This window comes from Anastrepha obliqua, chromosome 3 (genome assembly GCF_027943255.1).
Source record: "Anastrepha obliqua isolate idAnaObli1 chromosome 3, idAnaObli1_1.0, whole genome shotgun sequence".
Taxonomy (NCBI): domain Eukaryota; kingdom Metazoa; phylum Arthropoda; class Insecta; order Diptera; family Tephritidae; genus Anastrepha; species Anastrepha obliqua.
This window is the reverse complement of record NC_072894.1, coordinates 127965428-127986394: the sequence shown is the minus strand read 5'-3', so window position 1 is coordinate 127986394 and position 20967 is coordinate 127965428. Positions and strand designations below refer to the sequence as shown.

The 20967-nt window shown below is 38.3% G+C and overlaps 3 protein-coding genes across 3 annotated transcripts; 2 read left to right on the top strand and 1 right to left on the bottom strand.

The window, feature by feature from the left end:
- The first annotated feature begins 3719 nt into the window (after positions 1-3719).
- On the top strand, positions 3720-4768 carry LOC129240392 (peritrophin-1-like). Its single transcript, XM_054876159.1, has 3 exons — positions 3720-3800; positions 3894-3982; positions 4088-4768. Exons 1-3 carry the CDS (start codon positions 3791-3793, stop codon positions 4766-4768), a joined length of 780 nt encoding a protein of 259 aa, XP_054732134.1. The 5' UTR covers positions 3720-3790.
- A 3801-nt stretch (positions 4769-8569) lies between these two features.
- LOC129241782 (probable chitinase 10) lies at positions 8570-10071 on the top strand. The gene is made up of 3 exons (XM_054878291.1): positions 8570-8607; positions 8662-8903; positions 8971-10071. Exons 2-3 carry the CDS (start codon positions 8832-8834, stop codon positions 9736-9738), a joined length of 840 nt encoding a protein of 279 aa, XP_054734266.1. The 5' UTR covers positions 8570-8607; positions 8662-8831; the 3' UTR covers positions 9739-10071.
- Positions 10072-13137: 3066 nt separating this feature from the next.
- LOC129242215 (mucin-2-like) lies at positions 13138-19005 on the bottom strand. The gene is made up of 3 exons (XM_054878769.1): positions 18987-19005; positions 16628-18922; positions 13138-15665 (listed from the first exon to the last, which is right to left on the bottom strand). The coding sequence occupies exons 1-3, from the start codon at positions 19003-19005 to the stop codon at positions 13138-13140; spliced, it is 4842 nt and encodes a 1613-aa protein (XP_054734744.1).
- Between the last annotated feature and the right edge of the window lie 1962 nt (positions 19006-20967).

Sequence of the window (20967 nt, the reverse complement as noted above, 5' to 3'; positions counted from 1 at the left end):
AAGAATAATCTATCAAGCGTTTTGCGTGAAAGTCGAAACCCTACCGTCAATGAGCTGCTTTAACTTTAAGACACACCTGATAATTCCAACACTGTTCTCTGGATCCATTCGACTACCCAGCTTAAATATTGTTAATAATGTCAGCTCTGAAACCAAATGTAGGATCTCTTTTACCAACGAGCGCTACTTGGTATCGAGTAGGTAACTGAGCAGTAAAATCCTCCACACCAAAATTAGCATTTTATAAGTCTCTCATCACGCCGGACTATTGAATGGCACAAACGTTTGGGTGATAGCAGCATTGAATGAGACGGCCTTTGCAATGTAATATATATGTACTTATGTATTTATCTATATCTATACTAATATTATAAAGAGGAAAACTTTGTTTGTTTGTAATGAATAGGCTCAAAAACTACTGGACCGATTTTAAAAATTCTTTCACCATTCGAAAGCTATATCATCCACGAGTAGCATGGATTATATTTTATTTTGGAAATAGGGCTCGAGATATAGGTCAAACCGTGGACCCGGGTAACCTTCGGATGTGTATGTACAATTTGGGTATCAAATGGAAGCTGTTGGTGAATGCTTTAGTCCAGAGTAATTTTCATGCCGCTCCATGACTAGGGTCTCGAGATAGAGACCAAAACGTGGACCCTAGAATGTGTTTGTACAATATGGATATCAAATTGAAGCTGTTGGTGAATGCTTTAGTACAGAGTATTTTTCATGCCGCTCCGTGACTAGGGTCTCGAGATATAGGTCAAAACGTGGACCCGGGTAACCTTTGGTTGTGTATGTGCAATATGGGTATCAAATGAAAGCTGTAATACGGGGTAATTTTCATACCTTTTGATGACTAGGGTCTGGAAATATATGCCAAAACGTGGACCCGCCGTGTTTTTGTACCGAATTAAACCAAACTTACACACATTGTTAAGGAGGTATTGAAGATGGTTTCCGTATAGTTTGGATACCTATTGGTAGATAGGGTCTCTAGATATAGGTCAAAACGTGGACTCGGGTAACCTTCGGATGTGTATGTACAATATGGGTATCAAATGGAAGCTGTTGGTGAATGCTTTAGTTCAGAGTATTTCCATCCGCTCCGTGACTAGGGTCTCGAGATAGAGACCAAAACGTGGACCAGAATGTGTTTGTACAATATGGATATCAAATGAAAGCTGTGGATAAGTGCTTTAATACGGGGTAATTTTCATACCTATTGATGACTAGGGTCTCGAAATATATGCCAAACTTACACACATTGTTAAGTAAGTATTGAAAATGGGTTTCGTAAAGTTTGGTTGTAATTCGGAACACTGGCAACGCGTACAGCGTTCTTATGAACCAGCCATAATGTCGTTTACTTTTTTAACGCTTGGGGCGGAACTGAACTGTCAAATTGACAGTGTGAGTTACAATGTGTCAATATTTCTTTCTGATTTGGATGCCATAAGGAGAAGACGTAAGTGCAAAGTGTAAACATTTTTTGTGAATTTTTTCGGAGTGGATTTTGGAACAGTGAATAATTTCTTACGAAATTTGAGAATTTAATGTGAAATCCGAATGTTCAAATGAAATTATGTGTTCGTGGAAAAAAATTTTTTTTCGTTTTTTTTTTGAAAAATATAGGTGGATAATGGTTAAAAAAGCTCCAATGCTTAATAAAACATATAAATTGAAACGAAAAATTCATGGATGATCAGGAAAAAAGACGATTGTTTCTTAGTTATTCATTTGCGTTGATTTGAAATTTATATTTTATATTTACTCAAAAACAAATAGAAAAAAAATATTGTTTATGCCAAAGCGCTTGAATAAAGAATAAAGAAATAAATAATATGAAAATCATATATTTTCTGTTCTAAACCATATCTATTCTATTTTAGTGTGCCCAGCGAAGGGGGCCGGGTTTGCTAGTATGTATATAATTGGCGCTTACTGCCTTTTTGGGTGTTTGGCCGAGCTCCACCTCCTATTTGAGTTGGGCGTCTTGATGTTATCCACAAATGGTCTCTGGGTCTACAGTTTTGAGGTGACTCCGAACGGAAGAGGAGCTTTTTCATGACAGAAATTTACTCGGAGGTTTGCCATGGCCTACCGAGAGGCGACGGCTATTAGAAAATACTGTTTCTACTATTTTGGTACACACTTCCGAACGGTAGTCACGCACCAACCCATTCGGTTAAGGCGGCCGCGGAGGGTAGTATTGGGGATAAATATTCGGTTAAATATGTATGGGTCTTTGCGCGTTGACTACACCCGTTGATGAGTTATATCAGATCTACAATAAAAATCCAGTTGCTTGGCTGAATAGATTGTGTTGTAAAATGAGGGTAAAACAGCGAGGAAAGAATTTAATGTGGTACTTGCTAGTCTTGAGAGAGAAAGGAGGGGAACCTCCTCCAATATGCATTAGATAAGCCAAGTGGAAAGAACTTGACTGTACTTGTTTTTCTATTTAACATCGGTTAGTACGACTACTAGGCGAAATCGCTTAGACGGTTACAACGCCAATCAAAAAGAAATAGATGTAGCATTATGCTAATTTTTTATTCGGCTAATATCCCCATTTGCCAACAATTAGATCAAACAGGCAACACTTGATCACTTCCTATCTCAAATACACAAATATAAACGCCACCTAGGGTGTCCATTGTAATATAAATAAGTTAAAAGTAACTAAATAATTTTTAAATATGTATCAAATCAAATCAGAAGAACAAATCTTCGATAAAGTATCTCGACTTTAGTACTTATTTTCTGCAATATGTTGTCTTTTACCATTTGTTTTCTTGCTTAAGAATTCTGCACAACGCCAATATATACAGGATGACCCTAATAGTACGTAAAAACTTTTTTCTCTCTTTCGCAAGATAAAACAAACGAACAATGCAATGGTATTTAGTGCAAATTTTTACTAAGTGATTGGATTTTCTAGTATAATTTTAGGCGAAAGATCATGAAAACATTTCAAAGAGGCGAAGTTTTCGCAACTATGAATTGTACAACCTGAATATCTCAAGAAATTAAAGCATATACACATTTGTAGATGTATTTAATTAGTCATAGAATTACAACAGAAGTATTTAATAAAGTTATCTTGTAAAAGCATTGCCAAAACGACAATCCAACAGGGGTACGATCGATGTTTGTTTAGTTCTTTTTGTACTCTACGTGCATTTGTTCATTTAACCTTTTTAACTTTTTCCCCGAAAATTCCTTTGAAATGCCATAGAGTTTTCTGATAAAAGCTACATTAAGCCGGAACGAAACTAGCGAAAGAGGAATGTGGTAGTATGAGCAGTTTACTTTCAGTTTCACTTACTAGTAGAATTCCAACTTCACTAGAGGCTTTCCTACGTTTCATTTTGTGTTCACGTGTAGGTGTTTAAGTAGGCTGAACCAAATGCAAAAAGGACAGCCAATTTTAATTTGAAAAAGGTCCTATAAAAATAGTAATTTTATTTGGAATTAAAATACCCCAGTGCGATAAATTTCACTGAGTTTTTAGCTTAAAGCAATAATTAATTTATCAATGCGATTCCTCCATTTCCCATTACCTTCTAACTTAGCTGTGCACTTACGAGTACGAAGAGTTCAAGGTAAACTTGTTCGATTATCAGTTAAATCACTCTGCATTCCGATGCCTAAGTGACATTGAAGTATTTGTATGTGCAAGCAATTCTACTAAACCTTTCTGCGATGCAAGACAAAACTATAAATAAGAAGAAGATAACAAGAAAGTTATCAGTTGCAATTACAACGTTCGTATTGGAAGGCTATGACAATGAGTAAGTTTCAAGCATAAAATTACGAGTATTTTATGACTACTCACACATTTTCTAACTGCATAACTGGCCCTGGTTTTCGATATTTCAAAACAGCTCGAAGCATCTATTTTCCGCAAACAAATCTGCAGATCCTGACAGTCATTGGTGTATGGATATGGACAGCTGTGGCTTCAAAAGAAATGGTGTGTAATTAATCCCATAAAAATGTTCCTGGATGTTTTAAGTTTATAAAATTGCTTTGTAATAAAAATATAAAAAAATATTTGTTCATCTTTGTCTACGTTCAGCTTGAGCAACCTTTCCGGCATCCCGACTGCCCACTGATAGATGATCCAATGCATCCGATACAGTTGCCTTACCCCACCGACTGCAGAAAGTACTATAGCTGTAAAAATGGTTACGCCTACTCCATGTTGTGTCAAAATGAACTTCAATGGAGCACGCTGACTTATCGCTGCGATTTTCCAACTGTCGCAAAATGCGCCGGCACTCCTTCCTATCCGATTGATCCAACACCTAGCGGTGCATTTCCAACATCGGAAAACAATGTATTCAAGAGGGATGCTACAGACTGCAATAAATTCTACAGTTGCATGCCGATGCGTTGCCCCCCACTTCAGTATTGGAATGTATTACTAGAGCGCTGCGATTCACCACAGAATACCCTGTGTGAAACTTCCGCGCACATTTGGACGGAACCGCCATTCATATACGATACAATACCAACAGCAGCCACGCCCCCATCATATCCCAAAGGAAATCTAGTACCTGCCCCAATGAGCCCCATTCACGAAGCCGAATCCTCCAACCTATTAGCCTTATGTAGTACACCTGGCGTTGATTATGTGCGCCACCCTTACGACTGCCATAAATTCATTCAATGCGATGGCTTCGCTACGGTACATACCTGTGCCAACGATCTTTACTGGAACTCGGAAGTAATGGCTTGCGATCGCTATTGCAAATGAGCTGATACACATATACAAAGACATATTCATGCATACAATATTATTAATCCTCTTATTAAAAGTGTGAGTTTTATATTTCTAGCATATTGAGTAAAAAATGTCACTTTTTTCATGCAATAAAATTTATATTAGCAACAAAATGTCTTCTCTAATAGATTTATATACTCGTATATGCGATCCTTTAACTCCTATTTGGAGGTAGGGCGTCAACCATTCCTCTTCGCCAACGAACCTGGTTTTGTGCTAGGGATCTTAGTTGGTTTCACGGATAATCCAAGAGACTTCATTTCAGCTTCTGTTGAGCGCCGCCAGGTGGTATGTGGGCTGCCAATTCCTCCACCAGTTTGTTGAAATGCATTCTAGCATAGCGCTTGTTTAGCGACATTGTCGACATTTTTCCTTAGCGTATGGCCAATCCATTGCCATCTCCTTCTTTGATTTGTGATGCAACGTCGACCTGGCACCAACCACTCCGCATTGGTTATTGTCCGGGGCCAGAAAATTCATGTATATAAATATGTAGTTATGTTATATCAATCACAATAATTTTATTTTCTAGATAAACACTCATACGAAGTGTGGCAATTGTTTTGTTTACATGCCTCGGTATCACACTCAAGCATTCGAGTCTGACCTCCAGTAACTACCCGACTCATCCAATATCTGGCTTCGCTCTGAATGCGCTAGATTAATGAATTATCTTGAAGAAAAAAATGTTTAATGTATATATGTATGTATGTATGTATGTATATGTTGTAATACATACCTGAACTTCTTGCTTTACTTTAAGGACCTTGAAGATATTAAATTGAGGAGAAAATGAAAAACTGAGTATACAGCTTTACTAAATAAAGTCTATACTTTCAAAATTTTTTCCAGGTAACAAAAAAGTACATTTATGGCGCGCGGTGTTTTCGATGTATTTTTGAGCGCTGAACACTACTATGATGACCAAAAGAGGCCATGATATTGCCATGAATCATGATTTTAAGAACGTGGGAGTAAAATCCATAAAACCTGGCATGCAAAATTAACCACCCTATCGGGCGGCCGTCTTAGCCGAATGGGTTGGTGCGTGACTACCATTCGGAATTCACAGAGAGAACGTAGGTTCGAATCTCGGTGAAAAACCAAAATTAATAAAAACATTTTTCTAACAACGGTCGCCCCTCGGCAGGCAATGGCAAACCTCCGAGTGTATTTCTGCCATGAAAAAAGCCGTTCGGAATCGGCTTAAAACTGTAGGTCCCTCCATTTGTGGAACAACACCAAGACGCACTTCACAAATAGGAGGAGGAGCTCGGCCAAACACCCAAAAAGGGTGTACGCGCCAATTATATACATATATATATCGGAAGATTTATAATCTTTGCAAATGACGTCGTACGTCAGTCACTTGTGAGTTAGATAGCTGCCATCTTGTGTAATTGGCGCTTACGCCCTTTATTGGCTGTCTGGCCGAGCTCTTCTTCCTCTTATTTGTGGTGTGTACTCTGTTGTTTTTCTACAAATGGTTTTCTGCCGCCTCCGAACGCAGATGAATTTTTATAAGGAACTTTTTCCTTGCAGATATACGCTCGGAGGTTCGACATTGTCTGCCGCTATTTTTCTTTCCGCTGTTAAAAACACTTTCTATCATTTGGTGTTTCATGCCCCAACATCCAACATATGCAAGGTCAAAAAGAAAAAAAAAACAGTTTTGATTGGGACTGAGCAAAATGACGTCCTTCTTCTTTCATTAAATTGAAGAGATTTTGTATTGCTTAGTTATAACTTTTTTTCTGATAAGAGGCGTATAATTACCATTTTCAAAAGTACCGGAATATTTTATTGTTATTTATAATTATCTGTTAAGTACCGGCAGTGCCATTTCTATGGAAAAAGTCAGTTTTAAATGATAAAAATAAAATATCATATAATCAAGCGGACGTTTTTGCATTGTATCGACTACATATAAGGCGAGATAAAAAAATAACTAAATTACAGTTCGATATTCCACGCTGACGCGCATAACCGCATGTTTTTACTATTTTACATTACTCTATTTCGTTTATTTTGATTAATTCTACCAAGTACCATCTTTCCAACAGGATGTCTTTGCTTGCAATATCCTATAAGGGAGCCAATCTCAGATCCTCCAAATTAAATTTCGTTCACTGCAAGAGTTATGAATATCTTGGATATTCTTTTTGCCCTTCAAACTGCTCCCCTTTTCATCCTTTTCATAAAAAAGAGGTTGTCTGTAAAGTCGGTTTACTGACGATAGTTTAACGTGATAACGTCATAAGAAAATACTGATTGAATGGTTGCATTTTTCAAAAGAAAATTTTAATTTTATTTGTTTGATAGATATTTTGTATGGATATAGAGAATGAGTTAACATTAACATAACATAATATACTTTAACATAACATAACATAACATAACATAACATAACATAACATAACATAACATAACATAACATAACATAACATAACATAACATAACATAACATAACATAACATAACATAACATAACATAACATAACATAACATAACATAACATAACATAACATAACATAACATAACATAACATAACATAACATAACATAACATAACATAACATAACATAACATAACATAACATAACATAACATAAAATAACATAACATGCTGTTCAAGCAAGGTAACGACGCATGAGCAAGATAACGATGCATTTTTTGGTGCGTGCAGCCGGCTATATAGAATTATAAGACGTTATCACGTCAAAAAATAATAATAACATTAAAACAACAGGTATTATTAACAAACTTGGTTTTATTTTAAATTCTTCAAGTAAATCAAATTAATAATAATCAATAAGAAGGCATATGCAAGTACAAATACGTGAATTTATATATGTACATATGCGCATATATATACATATACACGCTCACTTAAGTAGGAGAGAGCAAGATGTCGAACGTTGCCGTTCGTTTGCTTTGTTCGTTCCGCGCTTTCGCTTGCAGTTCATTCAAGGTAACGGCAATGAGCAAGTTAACGACACATGAGCAAGGTAACACTAATGAGCAAGGTAACGACACATTTTTTCGTGCGTGCAGCCTGTTAAATCGAATTATAACACGTTATCACGTCAAAAGCCGAGCATTCACCGTTGGGTTGCACATTTTCCCATACAGTCAGCCTCCTAATTGCAATCCTTCTCTTGAAGTATGGTTCAGTTAGAAGAGTTTGAAATATATCTGCAGTTAAGTATGTGTCCAGTAGTGCATTAATATGATTATTTATTAATAATTATTATTTTTGATAACCCGATTTGAAGGCCTGAATTGCCTGAAAACTTGCGATGAATGTTGTCGATCTCATTGGGGCAACTGAGCATTAAACTGCCAATTTTCTACATATTTTTGTACCACTTCCTAGTGGAGATGTTATACAAACCACAGTACGGGTATGTATGTACGCACGTACGTAATAAAGAATATAGGTGTGGTTGCAAATAGTTATAGATCGCTACCGTGAGATTAAAACCAACAATTGTGATTGCTTTAAATTACCAATGTAAAAATACTTGTAGACATCGTGTATGTACTCGTATGTAGGTGCATACATTCACATTTGCGCTACTCATTTGTTATCAACATAGCAGAATTTCTTTCGTTCCTGTACCTCCTGCATCTGCCCCAGTTTAAGTTTGGTTCCCTAGACAATTATTGGCGTAAAATGGCATATTCTACAAATACTAAAAGAGAATATTGGCTCATATGTGGGTACATATTTGTGTAAATACATATATGTAATGTATCGCGAATTCATATCAAAATTTTAATGAGGAATACCATAGCGGTCCAACAAGTATTCAGTATTCGCAACTCAATTTTAGATGAAAATATGATTATGAGTATGCTATTTTCAGTTTTCGCCCTTTTGATAAGCAAATAAAAAGTTTATAAATATGGGAAACACTGTTACGCAGATCAATCAAACGTTTCTATTTGCATACTAAAAATCGTGAAATAAACTAGCGCACAAAGGAAAGCAACACACATACATATATTATTTGGAAACTGGACTTTGGAGAAAGACATGAAGAGTTTACTTGAATTTTTACTATGTTTGGCTTTCTTGCACAAATGCAGTATGGGCCGGGTGGTCGATGTAAGTGCAAATGCATTTTCTATTTGAGGCCTTCGTATGTAAATTTCTTATTGTTTTGTCATCGCAGCAGCAGATTGATCAAAGTTTTCTCGCAATATGCCGTAATCGAAATGGAGTCACAGCACCCATGGCGGGCTCTTGCACAGGTTTCTTTATTTGCGTCGATGGCCACGCCATTGCTAGCTCTTGCGGCAATTTTTATCATTTTAATGCCCGCACAGGACTTTGCGAACATCCTCTGAAAGCTGCCTGTTCCAGTAAAAAGTCACTTATCAGGGATGCAGTACCTGCAACAAGATTAATTACTCGTTCCTCTTTGCCGAAACCGAAAAATCCAAACGAAGTAATTGCCGATCTGAGTGCAGGCCCAATCTGCAGGAATCAGCTAACTGGTATAATTCTACCTAAATCGGACTCCTGCACACAATACTATGTGTGCATACTGCAGCGACCTTTTCGCCGCACTTGTCCTCCCATGTTGCACTTCAATGCAACACGAGGTCTATGCCAGGATCCGGTGATGGCTCAATGCGTTATGCCATTCGACAATAAGCAAGAAATGCCAGCAAATAAAAGGAAAGTGATAAACTATTCTAAAGAAGCTAGCCTAGCTGCCGGAATTATAAAAGCCGATACTGATTACAGCAACGTAGAAGATATTTGCGCAACAAGTTCAGATGGTACCGTGCTCCCTTACCCAGGCGACTGTGGCCGGTTTATTTTCTGTGTGCACCACCAAACTTTGACATTGTTTTGTCCAGAAGGACACCACTTTAGTCGGCGATATGGACGTTGCGAATGGCCTGCCGTAGCAGAATGCCGCACACTTTCCTAAAAACGGGGCACTTCTATTTGCTTCAGTCAACATTTTTTGCTTATGTACATGTGTATAATATCCATAACCAACCCAAAAGCGTACGAGTACCATAAAAATTGTATTTTATATAATCTGTGAATTTTACTTGCGTGAACTTGTTCTCAAAATAATGTTATGTAGCTTTATGTAAACATGTGTGAATATGTACACTATGCGCGTGCTTATGTGCATAAACAAGGTGGCGCAAAATTAATCACCCTATTGGAAGACTTATAATTTTTGCAAATTTCATCGTACGTCAATCATATTTTACATTTGTGAATTACACAGCTGCAACTTATAACAGGCAAGCAATAGACCACGTGGAGATCAAACTAAAGATTCCATCACTCAAAATCCTTTTCTTTTATTTAGCCAAAAGTTATTCAAAAACAAAATCTGATGTGTAATTATGGCCCATTTGCTGCAAGTTTCACAAACTAAGAAAAATTAGATACCTATGCAGAAACAACCTACAGCTCTTCTTTTATGTTGTGGGGCGATATCTGTTAACTGCACCTTAGATGCAAATGTGTCTTGATGTCGTGTTTTCCGAACTTTTCAAATTTCGACTTATGACGTTCTTCCATCAAACGAGCCAATATGTAATTCTATGAAAAAGAAATAAGTATAAGTCCTTTTGAATTTTGAAAAAAATGGGCTTGATGGCAAAATATTTATTTATTTATTCATTTTTTCATCACTTCATTAAGCACAACTCAAATAGATTACTAATACTGAAGCTTAAATATAATCTATGGTAAACAATACGGTGAGATGTATTACTCACAATTCAAAAAGGGTATCTCCAGAGTAAGTTTTGGCTTGAAAGTCTCTCGTTAGCTAGAGAATATATCTAAATTTTTCCAAATTAATTAGACTGCCTTATACAACGGGTAAGTGGTTCATTACGACTAAAATTGCTCTTAGGTCTTAAGTAAATGAAACTTATTGCTGAGTCTGATGTTACGAGTAGGACTATTAAGCAGTATTAGCTTCAGTAAGGAGTGGCATTTGATACGATTCGTGGATATGTCCCTTATAAACATCACCTATGAAAATTTTCTTTGCATTTCTAATGTTGGCAATGCCTACAAAAGGCATCTACTTTTATATGCAGGCGAACTACAAGGCCAACGAAGGAAATGAATGGCAAATCTAGTGAAACGTTTCTGAACCTCCTCAATTCTTAAAGATGAACGCATGTAGAATGGATCCCAGATAATGCTGCAATATTCGAGTTTTGATCCAGCAAGAGAAAAATACAAATTTTTCAGGGTAGAAAGATCCTGGAACTCCGTTGAATTCCTTATTACAAAGCCGAGCATAGGTCTGGACTTGGCAATATAGGTTTAGAAAACGACATTTTCGATATAAATATGGCCCCCAAGTCTTTCTTTTCACATATTTTTAAGAGGGTGGTAGTTCTCAACTTGCAATCGAAAGTGCTGACCTTTACCAGCATGAAGAGGCAAAGAGTTATCATCACACACATCACGTTAAGTCTTTTGAAGTCTTACGCAGTCGACTACGTTCTCTATACGGCTCTAAATCTTCAAAGGATCTGTATACAACAGACAACGTGATGTCACAAAAACGTCTCGAATATCATTGACAGAGATTAAGAACAAAAGCCACCCGAGATGGCAGCAACTTTAAGTAGGATAAAAGTCGGTGAATATGACATTGCATTGTTGGCCTGTTTCAAATTGTTTTAAGACAAAATTTTCGAATAAGCTTTATAATAAATAAAAATAAACTTTAATTAGTAACAGTAGATCTACGCTTAATAAAGCCGTGCTGATAGGGCGATATGAGATCTGAAATTTGGAAGAGAATAAAATCATGAACCAATTTTTCAAAGAGTTTAAGTATACTAGAGATTTTGCAGATCAAGTGATAGTTTTGGACATTCGACTAGGTTCCAGACTTCTGTATCGGTATGATAAAAGATATACATCTTATATATAAAATAAAGTCAACTTTTTGTGTGTGTTCGCTAACCGGCCGTGTCTTTGCACCGAATTAAACCAAACTTACACACATTGTTAAGAAGGTATTGAAGATGGTTTCTGTATAGTTTGGATACCTATTGGTGGATAGGGCTCGAGATATAGGTCAAAACGTGAACCCGCGTAACCTTCGGATGTGTATGTACAATATGGGTATCAAATGAAAGCTGTTGATAAGTGCTTTAATACGGGGTAATTTTCATACCTATTGATGACTAGGGTCGCGAAATATATGCCAAACTTACACACATTGTTAAGTAAGTATTGAAAATGGGTTTAGTAAAGTTTGGTTGCCATAATGTCGTTTACTTTTTTAACGCTTGGGGCGGAACTGAACTGTCAAATTGACAGTGTGAGTTACAATGTGTCAATATTTCTTTCTGATTTGGATGCCATAAGGAGAAGACGTAAGTGCAAAGGGTAAAAACTTTTTGTGAATTTTTTTGTGAATTTTTTTGGAGTGGATTTTGGAACAGTGAATAATTTCTTACGAAATTTGAGAATTTAATGTGAAATCCGAATGTTCAAATGAAATTATGTGTTCGTGGAAAAACATTTTTTTTCGTTTTTTTTTTTTGAAAAATATAAATGGATAATGGTTAAAAAAGCTCCAATGCTTAATAAAACATATAAATTGAAACGAAAAATTCATGGATGATCAGGAAAAAAGACGATTGTTTCTTAGTTATTCATTTGCGTTGATTTGAAATTTAAAAACAATCTTCTTTTTTCCTGATTTTCAATTTATATTTTATATTTACTCAAAAACAAATAGAAAAACAAAAAATATTGTTTATGCCAAAGCGCTTGAATAAAGAATAAAGAAATAAATAATATGAAAACCATAAATTTTCTGTTCTAAACCATATCTATTCTATTTTAGTGTGCCCAGCGAAGCGGGCCGGGTTTGCTAGTACATTCATATAAACATTTAATGCAAGGAAGTTATTTAAAGACGAGCTAATTTAGGCTTATTCGCTTATTAGGGAGTTTGTATAGGTATTACTACTAGAAAATACGATAAAAAATGCATGTTGTAAATTTTCGTTTTAACTATTCTGGTGGTCGGAAAAATGTCAATACTCTGTTAGTTGAAAGTGAATAAATTAACGTGGAGTAACTCAAATAAGTGAATGTCTACATAAAAATATCTTCTTCGGTGTAGTTTTGCTCGGCTTTTAAGAAGGTCAAAGTTCAATCATCCAAGCAATCCTCCCGTTCTCTGACAATCAATATGACAATATTCGTTAGTTACTAGCAAAATGGAAAATTTTCCTTTGATTTTAGGATTATTTTATATATACATACATATATTTAAAGTACCCATTCAATTCTTCTACAAATTCAAAAATGTGTATTAAAGCTTTTAGCAACCGAAACTTGTGGGCCAATCGCAAATACCCAACTTAACGTTGAACATCAATTGAGAAGGGCAGCTGCGCTTCACTTCGCACTCACATTGACAAATGACATAGTCCGAGCTACACTCATCAGTTTTGTTAGCGAAGGAGGTACCATCACGTTGGCCCACGCATCGGCCGCCTGTTTCACAATAAGTTCCAGAAGGACCAGCCGAGGGCCCACTTGGTGGCAATTGATGCGTTGAACAGTTCACGTTTTCCGGATAGTCACATTCACCGGTCAAAGAATTGAATTGCAAGTTATTTGAGCAAGTAAATATATTTTCTTTTCCGCCTACACAAACTATGAATTTTTGGCAATCACGCTCCATAACTATAGTAACACCGTCCTTCCGATTACAACATGTCGGGTCACAGTCAGGGATATCTCCTGTAGGTTCAGGTATAGTAGGTGGACTATCTGTAGGTGTTGAATAGTCTCCGGTGGGGGTGGGTGAACCATTCGTAGGGGTTGGAGAATCATCAGTTGGTGTAGAAGAATCTTCCGTAGACGTGGGTGAACCATTCGTGGGGGTTGGAGAGGCTTCAGTTGGGGTTGGTGAATCATTTGTAGGCGTTGAAGAGTCTCCGGTGGAGGCTGATGAATCATCAGTTGGTGTTGGAGAACCTTCCGTGGAGGTGGGTGAGTCATCAGTAGGAGCTGGAGAGGCTTCAGTTGGGGTTGGTGAACCACTGGTCAATGTTGAAGAACCTTCCGTAGGGCTGGGTGAACCATTCGTAGGGGTTGGTGAATCATCAGTTGTTGTTGCACAGGCTTCAGTTGTAGTTGGTGAATGATTTGTAGGCGTTGACGAGTCTTCGGTGGAGGCTGATGAATCATCAGTTGGTGTTGAGGAACCTTCCGTGGGAGTGGGTGAGCCATCAGTAGGAGTTGGATAGGCTTCAGTTGGGCTTGGGGAACCACTGGTAGATGTTGAAGAACCTTCCGTAGGGGTGGGTGAACCATTCGTAGGGATTGGTGAATCATCAGTTGCTGTTGGACAGGCTTCAGTTGTAGTTGGTGAATGATTTGTAGGCGTTGAAGAGTCTTCGGTGGAGGCTGATGAATCATCAGTTGGTGTTGAGGAACCTTCCGTGGGGGTGGGTGAGCCATCAGTAGGAGTTGGAGAGGTTTCAGTTGGGGTTGATGAATCATCAGTTGGTGTTGGACAGGTTTCAGTTGCAGTTGGTGAATGATTTGTAGGCGTTGAAGAGTCTTCGGTAGAGGCTGATGAATCATCAGTTGGTGTTGGAGAACCTTCCGTGGAGGTGGGTGAGTCATCAGTAGGAGCTGGAGAGGCTTCAGTTGGGGTTGGGGAACCACTGGTCAATGTTGAAGAACCTTCCGTAGGGGTGGGTGAACCATTCGTAGGGGTTGGTGAATCATCAGTTGGTGTTGGACAGGCTTCAGTTGCAGTTGGTGAATGATTTGTAGGCGTTGAAGAGTCTTCGGTGGAGGCTGATGAATCATCAGTTGGTGTTGAGGAGCCTTCCGTGGGAGTGGGTGAGCCATCAGTAGGAGTTGGATAGGCTTCAGTTGGGCTTGGGGAACCACTGGTAGATGTTGAAGAACCTTCCGTAGGGGTGGGTGAACCATTCGTAGGGGTTGGTGAATCATCAGTTGTTGTTGCACAGGCTTCAGTTGTAGTTGGTGAATGATTTGTAGGCGTTGACGAGTCTTCGGTGGAGGCTGATGAATCATCAGTTGGTGTTGAGGAACCTTCCGTGGGGGTGGGTGAGCCATCAGTAGGAGTTGGAGATTCTTCCGATGCGGTTGGCGAACCACTGGTAGGAGTTGAAGAGCATTCTGTTGTGGTTGTTAAATCACCTGTAGGTGTTGAGGAGTATCCGGTGGCGGTTGGCGAACCTTCCGTCGAGGAAGGCGAACCATCAGTAGGAGTTGAATAGGCTGCAGTTGTAGTTGGTGAGCCATGCGTAGGTGTTGAAGAGTCAAGGTTGGGAGTCGGTGACCCAATGTTAGGTGTTGAAAAGACTTCTGTAGAAGCGGTTGAATCATCAGTAGGAGTTGAATAGGCTGCAGTTGTAGTTGGTGAGCCATGCGTAGGTGTTGGAGAACAATATATAGACGTTGGCGAAGTATCAGTGGGTGTTGGTGATGTTGAAGTTCCCAGATTACAAGCAGTTGAAGTTGAAGTTGCTGCTGGCGATGTTGTCTCTGCCTGTGTAATGATTGGAGTCTCTGTAGTACAGCTTTGATAACACAGACTACAATCACATTCGCAATTAGCTATCCCAGAAGATCTTTCCTTGGAGCAACCGGCTTGTGATGGATAATCGCATACTGCATTATCTGCATTGAAATGCAGACCATTCGGACAATTTCGGGCAAGCCCAAACGATGTGTTTGTACATATTACAAATTTGGCACAGTCAATTAGATGAGGGAGTCTATAACCGATCATCGTGTTGGTACATCTCGTTTCACTCACATAATCTGCTTCTGCGGCTAGCACCAGAATCGCGAAAATTATAACTGTAATACCGATAATCCAATTAATGCTTGAGTAGAGAAAACTCAAAAATAATGGAACTCTGAAGCAAACCTCTCAGCATCCTTAAAATCTCAAAATGAACTTTGCTACTGCTGCTTCTGCTGCCACTAAATAAACTTCTATTGGGGCCTCGACAGACACCTATTCCCTTTATATAGGCCGAAAGCAACGTTTAATTGGAATTAAATCTCATAATTGCTTTTAGTTGCATTCAACGAGGAAATACTACCTGTAATGTAGTCATTATATTGTTAAACATTACCTTATCGAACCTTATCGCTTAGATAGCCGCAGCATCTGTTATAGTTATCAAAATGTCAATCTTTATTTTTGCAACTCAATGATAACATCTTCCCTACGGCAGTTGTAATTGCCTTGGTTCTGATTTACTGGCCACTATTTCTACTGTAAAAATTATGTATAAGTAGTTCATTACTAATTAAATTTACTCCAATACAATTCTTGCATTTACTCTCCTGTACTCGTTTAAAATTCAAAAACCAAAAAAAATTCTAGCTATATTATATTTAGCGAATCTTACTAGTCCCAGTCGACTTCCTATACATATAATCAGATTATTATTCTTGTAAACTATTTACTTTATGTTTCCTAGTGAAGTTGTCGAATTCGTATATTCAGGCTGGGAAAGGCCTGATCTTTGCAGCTCCAGTTGTTGCAACGTCACGCCATTGTCGATTTCAGTTTATTGTCTAAACTAGAAATGGAATATACTACAAAAACTTTGCTTTCAATGACAGAAGTTTATTCCTTCCGCATCACACAACCCAACCAAGAATAAAATTCGACTTACAAATATAAACCGATTGAAAACAACGTGAGTCTTAATTCAGCAGATTGGTATGTACATATATATATTTTTATTTATTTTAAACATACACCTGAGGCCAGTCACATACCATCACATTTGGATTAAATGCTAAACCATTTGGGCATGGCCTAGGTACCTCACATTCGCGTTCACAAATTATATAGCCACTTGAATCGGGATCTGCAAATAGAGTGCCATCTTGCTGACCCTCACATTTACCCTTTTTATTACAGGCGGTACCCAACGAGCCGGTGGATGCAATGTTGCGAGGCCAATCACAAACTTTCAGCACTGGATTGAACGTTAAACCCTCGGGGCAGGGCATTGGAATTTCACACTCACACTGGCATACTATATAGCCGTTAGATGAAGGATCAGGGAACATGGCTCCATCGGGTTGATTATCACATACACCTTTGTTATTGCAAGTAGTACCTGATGGACCTGTGGCTAGGCCACTTGGCGTTGAAGGCGTTGGTATGGTGGTTGAATCAGTAGGTGTTGAGGATGTGCCTGGACTAGATGACCCAATTGGCGTTGATGTAGTTTGCAATGGAGTAGTGCTAATTGACGTTGAGGAAGTATCCGAAGGAGTTGTAACAATTGGACTTGAGGATGTGTCTAATGGGGACGAATCACTTGGTGTGTAAGTCGTAACTGAAGTTGATGTTGTAGATTTAGTGCTTGGTGTTCCTGTGGAGCTTTTCGGCCAATCACAAACTTTCAGTACTGGATTGAAGGTTAAACCCTCGGGACAGGGCATTGGAATTTCACACTCACACTGGCATACTATATAGCCGTTAGATGAAGGATCAGGGAACATGGCACCATCGGGTTGATTATCACATACACCTTTGTTATTGCAAGTTGTACCTGATGGACCTGTGGCTGGGCTACGTGGCGTTGAAGGCGTGCGTAAGGTGGTTGATCTTGTAGATATAGTGTTTCGTGTTCCTGTGGAGCTTTTCGGCCAATCACAAACTTTCAGTACTGGATTGAAGGTTAAACCCTCGGGGCAGGGCATTGGAATTTCACACTCACACTGGCATACTATATAACCGTTAGATGAAGGATCAGGGAACATGGCACCATCGGGTTGATTATCACATACACCTTTGTTATTGCAAGTAGTACCTGATGGACCTGTGGCTGGGCTACTTGGCGTTGAACGCGTTGGTAAGGTGGTTGAGTCAGTAGGTGTTGAAGATGTACCTGGACTAGATGACCCAATTGGCGTTGATGTATTTTCCAATGGAGTAGTGTTAATTGACGTTGAGGAAGTATCCGAAGGAGTTGTAACAATTGGACTTGAGGATGTGTCTAATGGGGACGAATCACTTGGTGTGGAAGTCGTAACTGAAGTTGATGTTGTAGATTTAGTGCTTGGTGTTCCTGTGGAGTTTTTCGGCCAATCACAAACTTTCAGTACTGGATTGAAGGTTAAACCCTCGGGGCAGGGCATTGGAATTTCACACTCACACTGGCATACTATATAACCGTTAGATGAAGGATCAGGGAACATGGCACCATCGGGTTGATTATCACATACACCTTTGTTATTGCAAGTAGTACCTGATGGACCTGTGGCTGGGCTACTTGGCGTTGAACGCGTTGGTAAGGTGGTTGAGTCAGTAGGTGTTGAAGATGTACCTGGACTAGATGACCCAATTGGCGTTGATGTATTTTCCAATGGAGTAGTGTTAATTGACGTTGAGGAAGTATCCGAAGGAGTTGTAACAATTGGACTTGAGGATGTGTCTAATGGGGACGAATCACTTGGTGTGGAAGTCGTAACTGAAGTTGATGTTGTAGATTTAGTGCTTGGTGTTCCTGTGGAGTTTTTCGGCCAATCACAAACTTTCAGTACTGGATTGAAGGTTAAACCCTCGGGGCAGGGCATTGGAATTTCACACTCACACTGGCATACTATATAGCCGTTAGATGAAGGATCAGGGAACATGGCACCATCGGGTTGATTATCACATACACCTTTGTTATTGCAAGTTGTACCTGAAGGGCCGGTTGATGGTACACCAGGGGGAGATGATATGCCGGGAACTAAACGCACATCAGAGCATGCTGAAGGAATGGGTTTCGAGTTGCAACAATTACAACAGCCGCAACAATCACTGGAACATTCCTTTGTCTCCGACCTTATGCCGAGGCTTGGCAGTACCAGAGCCCCATCACAGCGAGCACGCCGCTTTAAATCGCAAACGGCAAGGCGACGATTGAAATGCAATCCACGAGGACATCTACCAACCGAGAAAATTCGCTGACCCTTACAAATTATGAAACTATCACATTGAAGATTGGAAGGGAGGCGTGTGCCATCTTCTAAACCAGCACAAACATCGTTCGCGGCATAGCAGTTGGGAAATAGCGCCAATAAAAGAGTTCCGAAATAAACTGCAATTATAATATAATTTGGTTTAATAATCTAAAATTAGAGCACAAGTTTATAATTACAAACCACTTCGCATTTCTATCATTGTTAGCTCTAATATAAGAATAAAGGTGTTAGATGTCTTAAAAATCGGTGAGAACTGATCAGTTTTCTTTCGCTGCGTCAACATAATATATGCAATACCCTGTTTAATTAATTTTTTTAGCTATTTTACACAAGTAGTTTGTTAATGAAAAAATATTTCATATCTCTTTTTTTATCCAATTTATTATTTTTACTAACCCAAGTGCATACTTACGGTTGTGTGTTTATACGACAGAATAGAGAACTTATCTCTGTATTGAGGTTCTTCTTCGGTAGTTTTGTTATGTAAGTTAGTATTTATATGTAGGTATATAAGTACAGTGGACGTCGAATATAACGCATCTTGACGAATCTGTTGGGCGTCTAATTCGTAAACCCGAAAAATTCGTTAAATCGAATGTTTTAAATTTAGATCGAACATTTTATTTTATTTTTACAGAAAAAGTATTAAATTATTATCTGCTTTTCCAACCTTCTCTGCACTGCCATTTCTTTCAAATCCCTCAGTACCAAAAGTATGGAAAGCTCAACATTGTTTGATATTGCCCAGGTGACACATTTCTTCAAACAATTTACTACTTCCTCAGTTTTTACCTCGTTTGCAGCATCGCCAATGAGTAGTGAAACTCACATCATCTTCATTCTCACTTTCAGCGGAATCTGAAAAACCATCAACGCAATTTCACTCGGGAACAACCGCGACTCCAACTTCAATCCTAAATTGAATTGCCAATGATAAAAGCTTTCGATTTGTCACTGCACTTCTGAACCACACGAAATAAAACCGACCGCACGAAAAAATACTTTAAACTACATATTCAAAGTCAATCAAGCAAACTAAACTATTACATATATGTATATGCCTATATACATACATACATATTTTTAGCAGTTAAACTACAGTTGGCTTAAATTAACCTTTGGTTGTTTGTATTTTACCAAGGAATAGTTTGATGATTCGAAAACATTGGACGTCCACTGTACTTATATATGTAAATGCCTAGAGCTTATGTACATTTTTTGTTAGATGTTTGGCCGGGTTTCTCCTACAGCATGAAGTCAGTGCATGAAATTTGATGCCATTTTTGAACGGCAGCTGGTTTCTGAAACTTTTTCCAAACAGAAAAATACAGTTACGCCTTTGTCTTTCAAAAACAAACACTCTTACGAACACTTTTTTCCTTTAGTTCTAAGTCCACATTAGGCATCGAACCTATGACCAACCGAATAATATTCCAGCGCACTTACTGGGCTACTTCGGCAGTCGGGCATTTAGGTTATCTTATCGTTGGCAAAATGTTATTTTATTCACACATTTCATTTTTGCAATGCTAATTAAAGAAAAATAAGAAATTGCAATTTTTGGTCGCACAGATTGATTGCTTTCGTTTTGATGGAAAAGATAACCGGAACAAATAATGTTGATTCTATTCCAATTTACGTAGATATACTTATATTTTATAGAAACGAGATGGTTATTAAATAACGAGTTGGGCGTCGTAAAGCATACAGGTATATATCTTTTTTTTTTTTTTTGCCTCCTTTAACAACTTATTACCTTCCTTCACAACTACCCTCTATGCAAATCGTTTATTGTTCGAAACAGTATTGAGAATTTTTTGACGTGATAACGTCTTATAATTAGATTTAACAGGCTGCACGCACCAAAAAATGTGTCGTTACCTTGCTCATTAGTGTTACCTTGCTCTTTAGTGTTACCTTGCTCATATGTAGTTACCTTGCTCATATGTAGTTACCTTGCTCATTAGTGCTACCTTGCTCATTAGTGTTACCTTGCTATTTAGTGTTACCTTGCTATTTAGTGTTAACTTGCTATTTAGTGTTACCTTGTTCATTAGTGTTACCTTGCTATTTAGTGTTACCTTGCTATTTAGTGTTACCTTGCTCATTAGTGTTACCTTGCTATTTAGTGTTACCTTGCTCATTTGTCGTTACCTTGCTC

Excerpts from the sequence above, each read along its gene's own strand:
- LOC129240392 (XM_054876159.1), top strand. Across the intron at positions 3,983-4,087 it reads CTGTGGCTTCAAAAGAAATG|CTTGAGCAACCTTTCCGGCA; the intron begins GTGTGTAATTAA and ends GTCTACGTTCAG.
- LOC129241782 (XM_054878291.1), top strand. The coding sequence starts at position 8,832 with ATGAAGAGTTTACTTGAATTTTTACTATGTTTGGCTTTCTTGCACAAA. Across the intron at positions 8,904-8,970 it reads GTATGGGCCGGGTGGTCGAT|CAGCAGATTGATCAAAGTTT; the intron begins GTAAGTGCAAAT and ends TTGTCATCGCAG.
- LOC129242215 (XM_054878769.1), bottom strand. Across the intron at positions 15,666-16,627 it reads ACCTAGGCCATGCCCAAATG|TTATAATTTTCGCGATTCTG; the intron begins GTTTAGCATTTA and ends TCGGTATTACAG.